The 20,654-nt window shown below is 45.2% G+C and overlaps 1 protein-coding gene across 1 annotated transcript; it reads left to right on the plus strand.

Moving 5' to 3' along the window:
- Positions 1–9,092: 9,092 nt before the first annotated feature.
- LOC149346328 (uncharacterized) lies at positions 9,093–19,363 on the plus strand. The gene is made up of 4 exons (XM_089541296.1): positions 9,093–9,147; positions 12,784–12,839; positions 19,101–19,251; positions 19,296–19,363. The coding sequence occupies exons 1-4, from the start codon at positions 9,093–9,095 to the stop codon at positions 19,361–19,363; spliced, it is 330 nt and encodes a 109-aa protein (XP_089397422.1).
- The last annotated feature ends 1,291 nt before the right edge of the window (positions 19,364–20,654 follow it).

Consider the following 20,654-nt stretch of genomic DNA (forward strand, 5'->3'; position numbering starts at 1 on the left):
AGGAATAAATATCAAAATGGCAGTGCGCTAAGCCAGAGGACGCAGCTGTTGACGAACCACCTCTACCTGGCAAAGTTCTCATGTTCGAAACACTACCAGAACCTCCGCTTGCAGCGGGCACAGTTGCAGCATCTACGCAGGAGTGCGCAGCTCTCTAGCTAGTTTACAAAGCTGTTCAACAAGGCAAAGCGCACAAACTCAAAGGGGACAACTTCGACGCTTACCGCAGGCGAGCTGCAGAGTTCAGCACCCATCGCGGCTCTATCATCTCTGGGTCCCGAGCTGTGATTGCGACAGAGCTACGCACACAAGCTATGCCTGAAAAATCACGCTGGACATCTTTGCATCGTTGCAATGAAACAGTAGGCCAGAAGCTATATGTTGTGGCCTGGCACTGACCAAGACATTGAAACAGTGGTGCGAGAATGCAAGCCTTCCCAGAGGAGCCGGAGCGCCCCACCGAAATCTCCGGTACCAGAATGTAAAAAGCCAGACACACCCTGGCACACCTTGCACATTGGTTTTGCAGAACCAATCGAGGCTCCACCTTCCTTGTGGTCGTAGATGCCTACACAAAGTTCCTTGAGATAAGCCAAATGGGAGAGACGACTTGGGCAGCTGTCTTTGACAACCTCCGATCATTATTTTCTATGTTCGGTCTGCCTCGCAAGATAGTTTCGGACAACGGCATATCATTTGTGTCTGCGGAGATTCTCAAGTTTTATCGCGACAACGGGATCTCATCAGTTACATCCGCCCCCTACCACCCAACAACAAGCAGAGAAGCCGAGCGCTACGTGGCCGAGCTAACACGCGCCCTAGAAAGAGACGAGACAGGGTCGCTGCAGTGCCGCCTTGCGCGCTTTCTCTTCAAGCAGCACACGCCGGTTCAGAGCACAACAGGCCAGACCCCAGTGAAGATAATGTTCGAGCGCGAAATGTGAACGCAGCTCACAGCCATCCTCCCACAGCCAAATACGGCGACGTTCCAGGAAGAAAACCCAATTCCGCGCTGCGGTACGCTTCATGGAGGGCATCGTGTCCTCGCCAGCCAGTTTCTCAAAAACACACACTGGGAGGAAGCTGCAATTGCCAAACGGATAGGTCTGCGCTATTGGCTCGTCAACATGCAAGGCGCAGTAGCACGCCGACACCTCAACCAGCTGCGTGTATTTACTACGCCGTCTGAGAGCGGTCCGGCAGCGGAGAGAACTCGTCCAGCATCTTACTGCATATACTGGCACCTCTCCCCGGAAGAAGAGACTTTGGTCAGGGCAGACCTACAAGACAGCGAAAAACTGCCAGCCTACAATGCTTCCCCGAGAGGACAAAGACAGCGTGCCTCCACGCTTCAGCGCCGACCCCTACACGCTAGCAGACAACTTTCTAATGGGGAAGGAAGGGCTGTGTCCCCTTCTTCGTGAAGTGCTCTGTCACGGCCGAAGGGAGGAGCATCGAGCGGTTGTGGCTGTGTAGTGTTCTGTCATAACGGCCACTTGCGCCTCTTCGCGCGCTGTCGCTATATGCCCCCCCCCCCCCCCCCCAGGTGGACCCCTGCACTCTCCTCGTGTTTTGGGAAGCCACTCCCTGCTTTTGACGCTTCACTCGCTCCCTCCTTTCTTCGGACGGTCAGTTCGCCTTCCGCCTCGGTCGACGCTAGTCGCACCCTCATGAGTTTAAATTAAACGCAGTCCTAAAGTACCGTGTGCGTTTTTCGCTCCATTGGACACAGCGAATGGACGCGACACGTACCAAATTTAATTGTGATGCGAGATCAGTAGCTGAAGGAATTGTACAATTCCTGAATTTGCTTGAAAAAGAGAACTTCTTGCTTGGCTAGTTGGTAATTCATTTTAAACTAAAGGCGTCAAAAAACCACACACACAAGACAAGAGAACGGGACAGAGCGCCTTTGAAAAAGCATGCTTGAAAAAGACCAAAGAATAAAACACTCATGCGCTGTTTCCAGGCACATGCAAAAGACCGTTTCTATGTTGTTGTTTTTTTTTTTTACCTGAATCCTGTCAGATGAACATACGAACCAACAAGTACCTTTGCAACCTACACCACATATCATAACAGCAAAAGACGCTGATTTTCAAAACTATTGCTTTGGGGAACAGCAGACAAGCAGGGCCATAGTTGGTGGTCTAGGGAAGCGGCGTTGCCTTTTTGGGGGACAGCGGGCAGTTAAGGTCATCGTTGCAGGTGTAATGAATCGGCATTGCCAATATAGGGGTTAAAGCGCACAAGTAGGCCCTTTGTTGGAGGTGTAATGAAGCGGCACTGCCAATATATGGACAACAGCGGACATTTTGGACATTGTTGGAGATGATATAAAAGAGAATGGCCAATATGGAGAGAAAAGCAACAAGTGAGGCCATTGCTGATAATGGCACAGAATGGAAATGCCGATACGATGGCAATGTAGTCAGCACCGATCCCATATAAAAGAAGCCAAAGACTACTCGTTGCCCATATTGGGCGGACGGTTCATGCTGCCTGGGTCGCCACGCTTGGCTCTCTTGGAACCAAAACCGTTGGAATCAAATCCTTGGAAATGGAATGCTTGGAATAAAATCATTTGGAATCAAATCCAAAACCCTTTGGACCAGCGGCTATCTTGTCTTCGCTATTAAATACCCTGCCCAAACCGAATTATCGCTCTTGGTTTCTACTAGATTATCATTAACCCGCATTTGTTGCCTCACCCACTTTACCCGGTTCCGGTCTTCTAACGTTAAAACTATAATTTTTCGCTCCATAGCTCGCTTTGTTCTCCTTAATCTGAACCCTTTTTATTGGCCTCCACGTTTCTGCCTCATAGGTGAGTACTGGTAAGATACAGCTGTTGTATACTTTGATCTTGAAGGATATTTGTAAACTTTCATTCATGATCAGAGAGAACCTGCCATATGCGTTCCACCCATTCTTATTCTCCTAGTCACTTCTCTTTCATGATCCGGATCATTGGTCAATACCTTCCCTAAGTAGACGCATTTCCTTACCCCTTCCCGCACCTCGCTACAAACTGCAAACACTGTTTTCTTGCCAGACTATTAAGCAATACTTTGGTTTTCTCCCTGTTAATATTTAGAATCACCTTTCCGATTTGCCTGTCCAACTCATTTCTCATATTTTGCAGTTCATCTGAGTAACTTAGCATGGAACTGGCATCAGTAAATCGTAGATTAGAAAAGAATTCTGCATTAACTCTTATCCCCAACTGTTCGCAATTGATGTGTTTGAACACCTCCTGTAAACAGGCGGTGAATAGCATCAGCGAGGTCGTGTCTCCATGCCTAACAACCTTCCTTATTGAAACTTTATAGCTGACTTTATGGAGGAGAATGGTAGGTGTGCAGGCGTTATAGGTATTGCCAGGGTGCTGGTGACAAAAAATAGACGCGACAGCTTGGCAGCATCTTCTTCAGAACGGGAGCTCACGAACTTCAAAATCCTTCAGCCCGAGCGCAACCAGCGCAGACGTCCAGCCGGGCCCAAGCCTGGCATTTCTCCCTTCTTCACAGAAATGCACATAACCACACAAGAAAAGTTGGAAGAAGCTGGGGCGTCAGCGCACAAAATGTGGCTTCGTGCGCAAAATATTGACGATCTCTGGATGGAGTAGTCGACGGTTACTCTGCTGTGGAAGTGCCTCGTCCGAGAGTACCTCGTAGTTAAGTGCGCTGACGCGCCGCAAGACTTTATAAGAAACGAAATAGCAAGAAATTAGTTTTTCTGACAAGCCGCTCTTTACAGCGACGCCCACAGCGATGCCCAGCGAGCCCACCCCTGAAGGTCGCTGACGTCATTTTTCTTGCCGTGGGATGGGCTACTGGCCCTGAGCTACCTGGGAAACATTCGCGGTAGATGGTAAAGGCCAACCCTTAGGCTATGAGGATGGACCTTGGGCCCGACGAGAAGGAAGCTAGCGCTGGTCTTCAAAGCAATCCGCGACGGCGGATTGCCTTGCGGATGCTGCTCGATAGGCTCACGATACAACCAACACTGTCCGCATACCACTGACAAGAGCTGACGCAGCAAGGCATCTTCAACTGCTCGCCCGAAACCTGACAGTACAGTCGTGGTCTGCCCCGGGAGGTTGGACACCCCGCTCGCACCACTTCAACCTGTTGCTTCAACTTCATATAACATTCGGCCTCCCCCGCGGCGATACTACGCTGTTGTGCCGCCTGTGTCTGGGAGTGGCGTTCACAAACGCCTATTCCCATCTCATCGCAATGGCAAACTCTTCAGCGTGTGGCCAGTGCGGTTGGGATGAAACGATCGGACACCTCCTCTGTGACTGCCCTCATTTTGAGCGAGAGCGCGGTTTCCTAATTGCTATTCTGCACCGCTTGGACTCGCGTCCTCTAACAGACTCCAACATTCTGGGGCCTTGGACACAACCTTCCTCACAAAGGAAAGCGGTGAAAGCGTTCCTGAGATTCTTAAGGGACTCGGGGTTGTATTCTCGTCTATAATCTTAAAATTTTCAGTGCGCGCCCTCTGTCCCCGTGACATAGTGGTCGCTGGACACTTAGAAAACTCATTTCATTGCCGCTCTTTTTCCTTTTTTCCCCTTTGTTCCCTTCCCCAAGTGTAGGGTAGCCAACTGGGCATCGCCTGGTTAACCTCCCTGCCTTTCCGTCCATTTCTCTCTCTCTCTACTTGCTCTTTTTTCGGTTTCGTGGCTGGTAATGGCAAGCTGTGTTTATTAAACTGGGTCAAGATAAAAAGCTTATATGACTAAACGGGCGCCCCATTTTCTTGAACAAATTTGCGTTTTCTTGAACAAATGCCAGATGAGATGTTTCGTTACGTGCATCAAGACAATATTTTCAAACACCAATTTTTCGTAAGAAAAACTTCCTTTGTAGTGTCATGAGCTATAGAAAAATATTGAAGCTCGCAATGAGGGACCACTCACGCTGTAACTATAAAAATGACCTTATGCCGCCGCGATGGCTCAGTGGTTATGGCGCTCGGCTGCTGTCCCGAAAGACGCGGGTTCGATTCCGGCCGCACCAGTGTAATTTCGATGGAGGCTAAATTCTAGAGGCCTGTGTGCTGTGCGATGTGCGTGCACGTTAAAGAACTCCAGAATTTCTGGAGCCCTTCACTACGGCGTCCCTCTCAGCCTGAGTCGGTTCGGGACGTTAAACTCTAAAAACCATAAAATGACCTTATCCGTTCTGAGCACGCTACAAGTCCCATGAAGCCACAACAGCTGATTCCTTAAAAAAATATAGCAATATTCCATTTGTACTCGTCCTAAAACAGGTGTTCGCATGACACTTCTGGGAGCGCTCACTTTTCCTTTTCACTAACAATGGACGGCTGCGCGCTGTGCGGCTTCGCTGCTCCGTTTTCTGTAACCTTCCAAGAATCGAGCTTAGAGCGACGCATAGCCCGCTTTTTTCCTTAAGCAGGTGCTAGGTGAGTCACGTTTCCCTGTTTTCAACTACAATCTATTTGAAGTATTGTTGTGGGGTTGATTTGGGTGGATGTCCAAGTCACTGACAATCACTCGCACCGGCTCGTCATCTGCCTGCCATGCTGCAGCCAACCTGTTCATCTTTTGCCCTTCAACTCCATCCGGCTATCCATCGAACAAGAATATTCAGCGTTGCCGCATCCTATAACCGGGGGATAATGGCTTCTCTGCTATCTGATTTCATTTCGAGCCATAGGTTTTATGTCACGTTTCAAATGCTGTCTCTCACAAAAGGTAAAAGTTCTGTTGTATCGCACATTACTTCGCTCACATCTAAACTACTGTTCATTAGTGTGGGATACTGCTACCCCAAACAATCTGCGAAAACTTGCTGTTCTTGAAAATAGGGCCCGCAAAATTGTTCATAACCGGCCATTAAGATACCCATTTAAAAACTTATATTCCACGCACAAAATTATTAACGTTTTCACCCTGCATGCTTATAAACTATTGCACACCTATAAAATATAACAAAGAAGATGCACAACAAATATATCTTACTTAGCCCCGGTGAAATTATTTCAGTGCACATACCCACGTCGCCGCAAACCGCACTGTGGTGAGAACAAACTATGGACACCAAATGGTAACATTACAATTTCCCTGACTCCTAAATAGATTAATTGCTGCAAATTTTGACATAGGAAACATTAGTTACCCTGAGCTCTTAAACTACTTGATTTCTGGAGCCACATTTTCCTAATTCATACACTAAACATTTTTTTCCCTGTATTGGCACTGCATTGTACTGTATTGTATTTTTTCTCTCAGAAGTCTCATCGCATGCCACTGCCCACTCGCTGTTCAGGGGGTGGGAACCTTGTCAAGCGATGACCGCTTTTATTCCCCACCCATCCAACACTGTATGGTGATGGAAATAAATAATTATTATTACCTGGCATTTCACGAAAGGAACAGCTTCAATAATTTCTCTAGGTCGACAACAGTCACGAGGAAAGGGGTTGAATCCTCGTTAATATCAAGCAGTTTGATATTCAAGAAGTCCTGTTAAACCTTTTCTCTCATATTTTCGTGTACGAGTGCATGTATAAAACTGAACAGTGCCTGAAAGAAAAGCACAATGCTTCCATACCGCACTGAGAACTGTGTGGGAATCTTGCTCCAACATGCCGAGGCCTTCTTACGGGACAGCAGGAGACAGGTTGTCAAAAGCACAGTACCAGAAGACCTGTGTAAACTGGTCAGTCAGTCTGGAACACTCACGCCTTATCGGGAGCGCTCGTATCAGGTTACCATCACTAACGACGCTTGCGTACAAAGAGTTCCGGTTGACCCGAGGCTGTCTACCGTCCTTGGCGCGGAAGATCTTCCATAACCTTGCACGGCGATTCATCGCCGGAGTTAAGCCACCAAGCATGGTCTCAATTGCCGCAGGGAGGGTATTAGAGTGAACAAGAAGGAAACGGCACAAGTGTGAACTTTGGTGCTGGTGGCGAGTGTAACAAACCATTAAAGATGCAAAGAAGAAAGCATAGAAAGGCCTAATATACTAGAAATACATTTCAGAAGTGAAAAGATTGAGGTACATTGGAAGTTTATTGCTACATAAAAAACATCCCGCAGCCTAGTTATGACGCGCATATGACACTTATGACGTATTTATTATCACACGCATATGAAGCAAGCCAACAGGTACTGAATCCAAGCAAAGCATAGGGGAATGTGAAAAGTTTTTTATGCTTGTCAATGCGAAGGCACACAGGTGTTTTCCTTCACTGCACACAACAGTTCAAACTAAGGACATCTTAGTTTAAAGCCGTCCGTTTCAGTTGCATTGTCAGTAAAAAAAGAAAAAATAAGCAATTGAAAACGTGGTGCTCGTTTCTATAGCACTGACTGAGAATAAAACTGCCACGAACCTGCAGAACAGAACTACATATAACAGGTGTTCTCCCACATGTTTCCGCACGTTCTTGGAAGGACACTTATAAAAAGACAACGCACAGAACAGAAACGCGTGTATGCCTTATTGTGAGCACCGATGTCTGCTCACCTTTTGCACAATGATAGCAACGTGTCGCAATTCGCTCACTAAATGTGTGCACTGTGATAACAGCTACTCGCGGTTTTCTTCAGGTCCAATCACTAACATTTGAGGAAGCGACGCGCGGAGAAGCGTTATTGCCTTATGGTGTCTTATACGTTATGATGTCATTCAGTTTCAATTAAAAGAAATTTACAATGTACAGACACACCTAGAGAAAAGCGATTCAACTACTCCACTGTTTGCTGTTTTGCCACTGCTCCTATATCCATGAATGAGCCTCGTTACCAATGGTTATATTCTCAGTATTGGTGTGCAATAGTTCTTCTATATACTTGTAAGTTTCATTGTACACTAGTTTATATTGGCAACAGAAGCGCTAAGCATCTTTAGAAGGAATAAGTATGTAGCGCTTATTACCGTACTTTTTAAGTGAGTTTCCGCTTCTACAAGCAAAGCCCATATAAAAGCCATATTTCTGGAAAAATATTTTGAACACTAGCTTTCCCCATCTTCCTAGACAAGATACAAGGTATGCAATGCATAGAATTAAATACTTAAATATTTCAGTTACGTTTGAATAACTCAAAAATTGAACAGTTTATAGAGACAGCTGCTGTATTCGCCAAAAAGCAACTGAAACGCATTTTAAACATCTATTCATCCCTGGATCTCTGCAGTCAAGTAACCGAAATTTAAAGATCTCCACCAAATCCCCGCAGTTAGATGTCCGCTGACAAAGACCCTGCTGAATAGTCCTCCACCACGTACCATTAATGCTGAACTTCAACAATAAACACCACAAAAGTGAAGTCTGAAGCGGGCTGGCTGAAGCTTGATATTATGGTTGTAACGAACGGCCGCCAAAATAGGCAGTGTCTTTCGGCTCGGCAGTTTGAAGATAGTGAACTTCACCTAGATCAAGTGTCATGCCTTTTATCTGCGTAACTCATATCCAGCCCTCTTTAATAGAATGCAATGCAGTAGAAAAGCATACACAGAACAATAGGGAGCAATATGGGCATAGAAGAAAAGATGTGAAGTAGCGCTTTTTCTTGTCTAACTCTCTAGAGCCACCTTTGGACGCAGCTTTCCCGAAAAAGTGATCTAGATTAGTTTTTGTGAGAAATATTGACATTCTTGGGACTATAATCGCTTTTCTATATTTCTCCAGCCATTTTATGGACGTTTCATTCGCGCCACTCATGGTAGAGATGATTGTCTCCATCTGCAGAAGTTTTTCTAAAGCTTGAACGTGTATATGTGCTGTATCCAGATAAGCACTGACGCCCCCTCGTTACTGAGTTCTGATATATGAAACTTCAAAGCTAGTTTGTTGTATTGTAGAGAAGCAATCATATAGCATTCTAGAATGCAAACGGTACCTTTCAGTACAAAACGTAACTGCGCCAATCGCATTTTTTGGCATAGTAACCACGTGGAACAAAAAAATCATTATTATCGTTTCTACAAGATGTGGAAATAACGGGACATTTTTATTCTTGCACTAAACGTTGAGCAGAACGTTATAATATATTTTGCCAGAATTTTTGCTGCGGTAACATTGGAAGCCTGGTGGAGCCCAAAATGCGGGTCGCGCTGCTCCTCACGATGCTCTGGTTGTTATCGTGCAACGGCCAATGTGAGTAATGTTTTGGTTGCTATATTGATCGTGTCTAAGTCAATTTTATTCTTATAGATTGCCTTGCAACGGAAATTGTGTTCTATCGCACAAGAGGTCTTTCCTCAATGTACCCGACTTTTCTATATTTAAAAGCCATCTGCTATTAGGTAAAAATATATCGTCCCTTTTCTTTCATTCACTTCATCAATTACAGATTTCTTACCGCTCTTTTTACCGCTCTTTTTCTTTTTCAACTGCAGCTCATTTTGTAACACGTAAACATTACTCACTTGCTGCTGTGGCCCGTTGCCTTACATGACATCGGCCCTGAAATTTAAGTAAGCTATAAAACCAGAGGCAAGGTTTCGAAGCGCATTCAAGTGTTTGCAAAACACTAATGAGTGTAGGTGGTTGTAGTTTCCCCTTGAAGCGTCCCAAATACCGAGAAAACTTGCAGTTACCTGAAAAACATCTTCCTTACCTTCCGCGAAAGACGTTCCTGATTAAGAACGATTCCGTTCTCCCCAGAAGTCTATAGTAACATGGCGTTCGCGTTACTCGATCTTCGTCGGCCTTTGACACCGATAACCGGGTGTTGCAGTGAAAACTCTACCAAGCCTTCAAAAATGTCTTTCAGAGGTACAATGACGGCTTTCGCACGATCTTAATACCACTGTTGGAGAAGATAAAAAAACTTATCATGGTGACTAGCAAGGTGATTCACAGAGTTCGGATTCTTTACTTCTCATTCAGTACAGTTATGCATATTAATGCCATTACAGACTTATATCTCACAATTACTGAAACTGTTAACGGTTTAGAGATTTTAGAAACCATAATTACATGAGGCGCTCTTGGTAAAAGAACTTAGATCATATTAAGTGGAGCCCGAAGGAAATGGCCGATGCTCTCCTGCACACGTCAGTCCGTAATGCGCGGGACACGAGACTTGCCTTCACTTAGAAGCCCTGGCGGGCTGGAAGAAGGTTGCTGCTCAGGTGCAGATGCAATGCTTAACTTCAATATTACAGTAAGGTCATTGTAAGGCATCGTTAAGTGCTCAGCTGGCTCTTAAATTGAATACCTGACTTACGGTCGGCTGACAATTTTCTACTACAGCCAGAGTGCTGGGAATGCCCTACGATGAAGAAACCATTTGTTCTAACTTTCACTCTATTGTCCATACTATCCGCAGCGAGCAGTCAGTACAGTGAGCACCCTCTGAAGGAGCTGATGTATCCCTTATACTAAAACAGGTAAAAAAGCGACAGTGATCCCAGTCGCCAGAAATACCCACTTCTCTCCCGGGTTAATGTTCGCGCAGCTCAATAAGCGAAGGTTTGGTATATTTGGGGTTTAACGTCCGAAAGCGACTCATGCTATGAGGAACACCGTAGTGAAGGGCTCAGGAAATTTGGGCCACCTGGGGCTCTTTAACGCGCACTGACAACGCACAGTAAACGGGCGTCTAAAATTTCGCCTGCATCAAAACTCAGCCGCCACAGCCGGGATCGAAATCGCATCTTTCGGGCCAGCAGCCGAGCGCCGTAACCACTGAGCCACCACGGCGGGCAGATAAGCTATAGAACAATCCTAAGAATTGCTACGAAGCCGAAAAATTGCTTCCGGATGTAACTTCATAGTGTACGGCATGTTCAAGGTTCGTCCTTTGCGCTAGGCAATAGAGTTGTGCTTCTTTCGCAGGACCGAGAAGTTTGGGATACAGTCTCTTTCAGATTTACATGCATGCCTTCTTGATGGTTCTTGTTGCACGTCTAAGCCGAGGTACATTGCTTTTTCTGGTACTCGGAACGAGATATCTTTTCCAAAATTCAACGAAGTCAGTGATAAGTGCATTTTGCAAAATAAGCAAGCGGCAGGTGACATATACAGCTCTCTTGCACAAAGCCTGCAATGCAAAGGTATTGTCAATACTTCCCATGAAAGCTGTTAATGTCCAAGATGTGATTACTTATAGTCCCTTGAAAACAAATACTTAAAACACTGACCTATAGTTATAGAAAAGATTACTTCGGCACAGCATGTACGAAATTTCGATGATTTGGGTATGTACCACAACGTTGAAACTCCGCAAATATACAGGCCCATACCGTAAATTAAAAGGAAGGATCAAACATGCTCCACGCCTTCCAGCGCAGCATTACGTCCACAGATATTTGAAGCTGCCAGCCTCTAGGATAAGTTTTTGCAGTAAGCCAAGTTTCAGCAAGTCTCCTCTATGTCTTGCACGTAACAATTAGGGCTCTCTTAGAAAAGTGTGTTGCAAACGCCCGTTTCTTTAATTTCTTTTTTCTTCGAACGCTTCATATACGTATACCTTAAAATGTCTGTAGAGGCTATTCGCATTATTGTAGGAATTGATTGAGCTCTGCGGACTGAAATCAAAATTAACCAAAATTTTCACTCGCTCTTTTACTGGTGTTATATTGGGCATACACACGAGAACAAGTGAGAAAATTAGGAACACCTTCACACTATTATCCCTAGATGGTGTGCACAGGCTTTTATGCTCCCCGCCGAATCTTCCATTTCCTTCTTAATGTGACTTGGGCGGAATGTGCGGCTTTTCTGTAGAGCACAGCAGCCGATTAGCACTTATCATGCGACGAATGTGACAAACTTACGGTACAGACCATAGTACCCTGCACCTCCGCATTCTCTTGTTAGTACGCATTAATTGATGAATGGACCAATAATCGTTTTTAGATCGATTACGTGCACTGTATAATATTTAAAATAATATTAAGAGCATAAGGCACGAAGTTATAACAGTGGGGGGATCTTCAATGGAGTTTGCATAAAAGAATTAATTATAAATCATGCAAACTTAAAGAAAAATTGTACAGCGGTAAATGTCAGCACTATGCAACTCGAACCTGAAGCAGCTTGACGAAACAGCGGGTCTCAGCTAAATAACAAAACACTCAATACTCCTAACAAAAAACGCGTTTAATTTCGCTTTTGGGGAAGGAAAGCTCAGTACGCATAATGGAATTGCAACTGTGGTAAATATTTGCATTCGAAAAATTGCCGTAAGAATGTAGAAAATAGTTCTGCATGTTCCACACTGCGTCATTCTGCGCATTGTTTGATGATGGGCTAATTGCTAGTCCTGAAATTTGTTTTTGCACAAAAACATACATAACTTCCAGAGAATACTAAAGGTTCATGAACGTAAGGAGTGTTCTTCCCTCCGATTCGCAACCGATTACCGACGACAGTGGAACGCTTAGATCAATTTATTCTTATTTTGATTGCTTCTTTCCCGTTCGTGTGCGAAACACTCTGTGCTAACTTGCAGTCATGAGTCTGCAGTTTTTTCAATGTAAATGTTGTCCTCAAAAATTCTTTTCTTGGGCTGTTCGTTACCCATTGAGAATTAATTAGAACAGAACGCTTGCCTGTGCATCCTGATGCATCCCGCGTTGAAACGTTTTGACGCACAATTATGTGTGTAGACATCATGAAATGCAAAGCTCGGTGAGGAATGCAGCAAAGAAAAAAAAAACAGGAGACAATACATAGCCCTCTCTACCCTGTTCTGTTCTTTTTCCTTTCGTTCGTGTCTCGCTTCGTGCTGCAACTTTTACTTTGATAAGTCTTGGAAGTATGATTGCACGTGTTTTGTTTCAGATGAATTTGGAACAAAAAAAGTGACCAATGAAAAAAAGGAATATTTCGTCCGCAAGGTAAACACGCAACACAATTATCTGCATGCTCGTTAGAATTAAGAGAGATTTACCTTTCCAACACATCTTTACTAGCGTGTTTCGAGCCTAATTGCCTTTATTTTTGACGCAAATGTGAACTGATTAGTATTGCCTGCAAACACAAACGATGATCAATAGAGTAATGCACACAATGCAGGGTAGGGAGAGTTTCAGCGCATTCTCCTCAGTATCCTTCAACAGATCAGTGGCTATCTCAACCTCAGGAGCTGCTTTCCGCCTTCAGATTGCTAGTAGGGTTTCTCGACATTCATGTGTATTTACCGGCGGTCATCGAAGTTCCTCTGCATCGCCTCCTTCGTCATTATCGTTCAAAATATTTTGGTTACCACATTAACCTTTGCAGAACATCCCGGTAGCATTAATTATGTTACACATACTTCTAATTACATTGTCCTCTTTGTATTTTAGCATGCACACCTGCTTTCAGCTACGTCTTTTCGCCTCTTGACCCATTTCAGGCCACCTCGGTCCTTTTCAACATACTCGCTTCAGTGCACATTGTGCTTACACTTACAGATTACGATGAGTTTTTTATGTGTTGTCATATTTCCACCAGTTTTCTGAGTGATCTGTTTACTTATGCTCTCACCTCTGCCATGCTTTTTAGACCTTAATGCGCATAATGGCTTCGCTATTACGAGGCTTCAAATAGGCAACATTTCTAAGTTGGTTTTATGACGTGACAGCATGGTTTTCCAGATTTAAAACCACGTCGACGGCCTTTATACTATCATTTCAATGGTCGTCGAGCCGCGCTTCACCAGAACTACTTAAAATGCAACTTCAGCTGTCGTGAAAAGAAAGCACTCGGTCACTTGGCCGAGGCCATTGGTGAGAAGCATGACTGTCGTAGAGTTCAAGCCATCCTGGGCTCCCAATTTTGGGCTCCACCGCAGTTTCTCAGATAGCGCTAAAAAGACAGCGGAATTTTTCAGAAGTTCAAAAATGGCGCACTTTATTACTGTTGTTTTAAAGTATGACGTACTTTTTTTGTCATTCTCTAAAGATCAGTGAACAATTCAGGACTCGAATTACCTAACAACCGAAGATGGGCCGTAAGAAATTAGTGATACGGAACGCCATTAACGATTTAGCGTTAATAAAGAAAGCACAGTAATTCAGGATATCGCTGCAGAACAGATGTTCGGCTCTAACTGAGGAAGACGACCTTAATGTTCAAAGACTGAATGATAATTTCACAGCTATCATTAAGGAGTGCGCTGTAGAATTTGGCGGTAGGGTGGTCGGAGAAGATACAGGCAAGCTTTCTCAGGAGATGAAAGATCTGATTAAGCAACCCCAAAGCAGAAAAGCTTAACCCAACGGGCAGAATATAACTAGCAAAATTATAAAATTTAATAAACAAGCTCAAGGTAGCCGACATATGAAAGTTTAATATGGAGAAAATCGAGCATGCTCTGAAAGAACGGGGGTAGCCTAAAAGCTGTGAAAAAGAAACAAGGCATAGGTAAAAACCAGATAATGCAGTAATGCAATGCAATGGGCAATGTCATTGGGAATTGGGATAAGATAATTAAAGTAGCCGAAGAGTTTTAGAGCAATCTATACAGTAGCCAACGTAATCACAACGTTAAGCAAGGGGGCAGCACCGCATCGGTGGCCTAGTGGTCTGAGCATCCGCCTCGCAAGCGGGAGGTTCGGGGTTCGATCCCCAGTGCCGCCGCGTACCCACCGGTGATACGATGGGTACAAGCTTCCGATGGCCTGGTGCACGGCTTGTTCAGGGTGGAATGCTTGAGATATGAATCTTTGACCCCACCTTGAGCAGATGAAATATACTTGTGCCATGGCGCTCTTTGGCCGCAGATGTCCTTGCGCCATAAAAATTCACTACCATCACTAGCTCACAGCAATGGAGGATCCCGCCAGTAAGGATAAGAATTTCTTTTGAAGGATGGAGGTGAGATTGTGCTAGAAAAAGTAGCCACCGTGTATACGCAAAGGCTTATGACCACGAGCGTAGCAGAACCTTGCAAGAACGCAAACATTACCTAATTTTTAAAAAAGGAGACGTGAGGGACTTGAACAAAAAAAAACAGACCGATCAACTTACTGTCCGTTGTTTGCAGAGAAGTTAATAAGGAAATCGCAAATACAAACAAGACAATTTTATATTACAGTCAACGAAACGGCCAGGCTGCCTTTCATACAGGATGCTCGACATTACGCCATATTCACACTATCAACCAGGAGATAGAGATATGCGCAGAATATAGCCAACCCCTCTATGTAGCGTACATTGACTACAGGAAAGCACTTGACCCAAGTAAGCCTCAGCTGTCATGCTGGCGTTGCGGAATCAGGTTGTAGAAGAGTCTTATGCGATGCAATATATCTATAACGACTGCGCACCTATCATAGCCTCGCAGAAAGTCGCCAATAAATTTCCAATAAAGAAGGGTGTCAAACAGGGAGACAACATCTCCAATGCTAATCAACGCCTCTTTACAGGAGGTTTTTCGAGGCCTGGATTCTTAACATCTAGGGATAAGAGTTAATGCAGAATGCCATAAGTAATTTGCGATTAGCTGATGACATTGCCTTCCTAAGTCACTCACGAAATGAACTACAAAGTATGATCAATGAGTTAGACAGCCACAGCACCACGGTGGGTCCAAAATTATTATGCATAAAACCAAAGTAATGTTCAACTATCTCGCAGGGGAACAGCAGTTCACAATTGGTAGCCAGGTGTTTGAAATGGTAAGGGAATACGTCTGTTTAGGGCAGGTAGTAGCCGCTCATCCTGAGCATGAGAAACAAATAACTAGCAGATAACAATGGGGTGGAGCTCACAGGACAGATTCTCTCAGATCATGATTGGCAATTAGTAATATCCCTTAAGAGAAAAGTGTACAACAATGACATCTTACCAGTACTCACCTATGGGGCAAAATTGTGGAGGCTAACGAAAAGGGTTCAGCTTAAGTTAAGGACAACGCACTGAGCTATGGAATGAAACGTCATAGGTGTAACGTTAAGAGACCGGAAGCGGCAAGATTAGGTGAGGGAACAAACGCGGTTAATGCCATCCTAGTCGAAATTAAGAGAAACAAATGGGCTTGGGCAGGGCATGTAATTGAAATGCAAAAAAAGGCGCTAGTCCTTAAGGGTAACAGAGTGGATTCCAAGACAAAAACAAGCGTAGCAGGGGGCGTCAGAAAGCTAGACGAGCGGATGAGGTCAAGATGTTTCCAGCAACACGGCGGCGGCAGCTGGCAAAGGACAGGATTAAATGAAGGGACGTGGGAGAGGCCTTTGCCCGGCAGTCGGAGTAGTCAGGCTGATAATGAGGATGAAAGAATCCGGCACGGCGCGAACAAACACGCGCCTGGGCATGCGTCAACCCTCTAGAACAAAGGAATGTGCACTCCGGTAAAAATTCGAAAGCGCGCACGTTTCCACGTGTTAAGCGGCGGCATCTACAGACCACTGGGAAGCTTCGGAGCTAAGGCGATGTATATGACATACACCTTCTCGAAGTTTCCTTCTCTCCTGAACAATCGAAAACACGCCCAGGCGGAAAGACGACAGAGCAGTCACACGGTGAATGGTAATACGCGCGCCCCGCCTTGAGTAAGAACAAAAAAATAGATGCGGCGGTTTTATAACAGGTGCCTGTTGAGCGCTGGACGTCAGACCATGCCGCGTAAACGCGGCTTTCGGCTAATTAATGGCCACGTCACACTTCGGAAAGAGAACAGTGATATCGACAAAGCAAGTTCGCCACCGAGCCATCAACACACTGCTTAACCAGCTTGTTGCTCAGCAGCTTGTCATTCTACACGAACGTCAAAGAAACAGTGATAGAGAGAGGGCAGAGTGAACGCGTTTTCAACGACGACGACAAGTTCTCTGCCGTATCGTTGGCAAGAATCTTAAAGCTTTCCTCTTTCTTATTTGCTTTGTGAGTGGCACAGAAACATGCAGTTTGCTGCGGCGTTGCCTCCGTATGACTGCTTTCGGCAGCAAAAACTGCAGACAAAGAGCGTTCATGAACGCGGTTTCTTCAGCTCGCAGGCCGGGGGAATTCACTGGTGTCAAAACACCATCCAAAGCATACATTTTGCTGTAACTCAGCACTTGCCATTCTTTCTGGCACACATTGCTTTCAAACCGTTCGTTTTCGTCGCATTGTTGCCTACCGTGGAGGGGCATCTTGCAGGCTGGCGCATGCAGATGGGCAGGCTACTGCAATCGACACCAGCACCTGGCGGGTGCGCCCGCCGTGCACTGATGACGCCTACACCTACGCTGCGGCCACTGTGAAGCACATCCCGGGCCCCCGTCCTAGTCCTGAGCGCGAATTAGCGTACACTCCAGACCAGCACGGCTTGCCGAAAGGCGCCTTTCTTCACTGGCGTGGCCCTTCAGACTGTTACGACGGTCTCGTCTTCTGCGGTTTCAACGGTTACGGCCAGGTGGCTTGCAGAAATGGACGCAACAGCGACCACTCTCCGCGGGTTCCGGCAGAGGAGTATCAGAGGCGCTGTGCACACAGGCCGCTGTCGCTGTGAACCAAGGAAGTTAGCGACCGCAATAGTTGACGAGAAGCAATTCTTGTCGGGCGGAACGAAGGAGGTATAATAGGTGTGAGCTCAAGATAGATCATCTGAAGAGGTGGATAAAAAGTTGGGTTCGGATTTCCCAGGTGAGTTAAGGTTTGCTGAGGTTTCGTGTGGTAGTTTTCTTGAAAATGCTTCGTAAAGAATAAGCAGTGTTGCGTTGTCTTAGTTTTTTTTTACGGAGCACATTTGGCAAAGGCATTTCAATTTCTGCCCCAACAGTTTTGGAAGAGAGAAGGCGTAATGTGCAGTGACGTTTGCTGTCGTGTGTTGCGACGTCCAAGCCAAAATTGATGATGAATGAAATCAACATTACTACTGCTACAGCACCCACGCAGGGCCGCTGTTTGTTATATGCTTTTACTGCTAAACACACCAGCAGCTCGGCACGGCAAGTCTCCGGTTTGCGAGGTTGTGCACACGCAATAATTGTGAATGGAAGAGAGCACTTGAGCGGCAACGCCAGAGGAGAGGCGGAGACGCGTCGACGAAATTGTTTTTGCGGTTTGAAACGCAGCTATGTAACCGTTTACGCAGAAGTTTCACATAAGTATTGCTGGAGGAAATAGACGTGCTTCAAAAGAATTCGTGTTGAGGTGGTGTGACAGGGTCGTCAACACCACGCAAACGACCTGCAGCCGAACAGAATTTCCGGACTGTTTCTATAGTGTGACTCGTCACGTTCCCTCCAAGATTTCATACTGAGAGTTGAGCGCGCATAGTCGAGGACGTAAAAGAGGAAATGCAAACACGGGCGCTCGTTAATGAATTTATTTTATTTGACCTCCTTGTGGACGTGGATCCGAGCTCTCTCTGATCCACATTCTCTTGCTCCATCAGGTGTCAAGCGTTACACGTGAAATACAAGGCTGTCAGTGAGGTGACCTCCGCTTGCCCTGAGATCAGGCGTCCTGGGCTGACCCCAAATTAATCTTCCTTACCAACGTCTCAGCTGGAAGCTCACGAACTTGATGCATGTGTGTTTCGGATCATCATCGTGATTACAACATCATTTTAATATTGAGACCATTCGCCAACACCTCTTCCAGTCTCGATGCAAACTATTACTTTTCCTTATTTTGATCTTTCTAGAATTCCCTTCGCTCTCCTTCGACTGCTTGTTACCTCCAAGTGGCTCCAGCAATATTTGCGCTTCTTGAGGGAGCGGTGGTTTCACCATGACGGTACGACCTCTGCCACTGTGACAGCCACTGTTCGCCCGCATACTACGGCTTTATATCGCTCCTGAACGCAATATACCTGTGATTCTGCCGCGGAGAGACTTGTGCAACGGTATGCATTCGACAGGCGAGGAGGTTGCTCTGTCTCTGTGCTGAGCACCAAGACTAAAGTCTGTGTTGTTTCTAGGTGTCTCTCGTGTCTTCAACTCCTGGCGGTGAAACCTTCTGATATAAAAAAGTTCACATAAATTTTTCTTTATCACATGCACATGAGATATTCATTCATGTATTCTTTATATCTGGTTTCCAATTTGTGATAAGCAAAACTAAGACATCGTGGTTATTTCTGCTCAGGCTGAAAAAGGCTGAGTTGTAATTTTTATTTTCAAATGTATTTCTGGCTCTCTTGGTGCGCCTGAGTTCGTTAAAAGCAGCTTATTCTTTCTACGCAGTTGCTGAATTCCAGTCAAACACTGGTCCTACTGTCAGGTGTGTATCGGCGCCCACACCAACTTGGCACGCAATGCTGGACGACTAAGAAGACCTGTGAATCAGTTCTCGGATTTTCCCACCGTATCACGTATCGAGTGAAGATCAACGCGAGTATTGCATTATATGCATTAGAAGCAATTGCATTATTGCATTAGGAGCTAGAACCTTCCCGGAACGTGTGCGCCGGCTTGATAAAACTGGTCAAGATGAGACATTTCCATAGCCGTAAACTACAGCAACTTGTCTCGACGCCGGGTCTAGTATTCTGCAGGTAAGAATAGCAGGGTGATTTATATAATTTGCGCCGAAGGTGCGCGCATAACTTCTTAGATAGTTGCTTTTAAGCTTACAGCCCCACTTTTCGATTCTATCATCATGTTGGAATGTTCTGGCCGTAAGGGCATTGTCATAATATGTAGTACGGCGACGGCCGACCAAAGAGTTTTAATGTTGCCTGAGCACGCTTGCAAGGCAAAACTCGAAAAATTAACTTGCACTCCATGTTTTGTCAGCACTTTAGAAACAAGAGGTTTGTATATTTCAGAACTGCTCATCTTAGCTTACTGCTTGTTTCCTAGTTCTAACTCACAAGGTGTGCGCATAATTTATTATTCTATACCTTTTTTCCACCGGCTAAGGGTTTGCTTGATAACGCAGTGCAATGAAGTTAAAAAAAACGCGCGTGTGTGCTATCGTCCGGCAAAAAGGCTCTTGATATCCGGATTCCTCTTACATCGTAGGACCCGCTTTTCTAAATTTTTGCATTTGATTTTGAAATCGCATTATCCAAAACGTAGCCTAAGACACCGTCTCCTCGATATAAAATTGCCCAATTTTTTACTTACAAGCGATGCGCTGGCCACTGCAGAGGAACGCCTCCAGCATTGCTCAGGGGACCAAGTCACACAGCCCAGTAATGCGAATTCCCCCTGAAGTTTTGTGCCTCTTAGGCTATAAACACTTGTGCATTCCAGGTCATGTTTGCAAAACTACACGCACGGGCCAATTGAATTCGCAAAAATACCTAAGTTCGCTTTCCACAATCCCTAACATCGCTCACACGCGTTCTGCGCTGTAGCTAGGTCTACTCGTCATTGACAGTAGAAAGCACGAACTAAATTTCTGCAGATCCTTACCACAAGTGTTTGCCCAAGTGTAAGCTATGAAATCATGTCGCTCGTTTCTTTTAGGTGTAATAAGCTCATAGTTGAAAAACATTGGCTATGCAGGCCGTGGTCTCGTCATCGGGAAGTTTCCGCTCGACAGCCGAGCAGACGAGTGCAGTTTATTGCAGTCGACTGCAATAAATGCCAAGAAAAAAGAATTACCATGCTGATTAGTAATTTTGGTTTGTTGTGAATTTGAGGACATTTTATCAAACCAAAAAGTTTATTTTTACGAACCCTACAAACGGAGTTTTTAATGTCTGAAAACACTGCTACTCAAGCGTTGGCACAATAAGAACAATCCGAACGCTAGACGCATTGAAGGGCTACCTCTCTCTGGCTATGCAC

The sequence above is a fragment of the Amblyomma mixtum genome, chromosome 4, assembly GCF_055824585.1.
Source record: "Amblyomma mixtum isolate Tamu chromosome 4, ASM5582458v1, whole genome shotgun sequence".
Classification (NCBI taxonomy): domain Eukaryota; kingdom Metazoa; phylum Arthropoda; class Arachnida; order Ixodida; family Ixodidae; genus Amblyomma; species Amblyomma mixtum.

What these genes read in the sequence shown, in the direction of transcription:
- LOC149346328 (XM_089541296.1), top strand. Translation starts at nt 9,093, where the DNA reads ATGCGGGTCGCGCTGCTCCTCACGATGCTCTGGTTGTTATCGTGCAAC. An exon ending in GTTATCGTGCAACGGCCAAT is followed by an intron (nt 9,148 to 12,783) that starts GTGAGTAATGTT and finishes GTTTTGTTTCAG; the next exon opens with ATGAATTTGGAACAAAAAAA. An exon ending in TCGAGTGAAGATCAACGCGA is followed by an intron (nt 19,252 to 19,295) that starts GTATTGCATTAT and finishes TTATTGCATTAG; the next exon opens with GAGCTAGAACCTTCCCGGAA.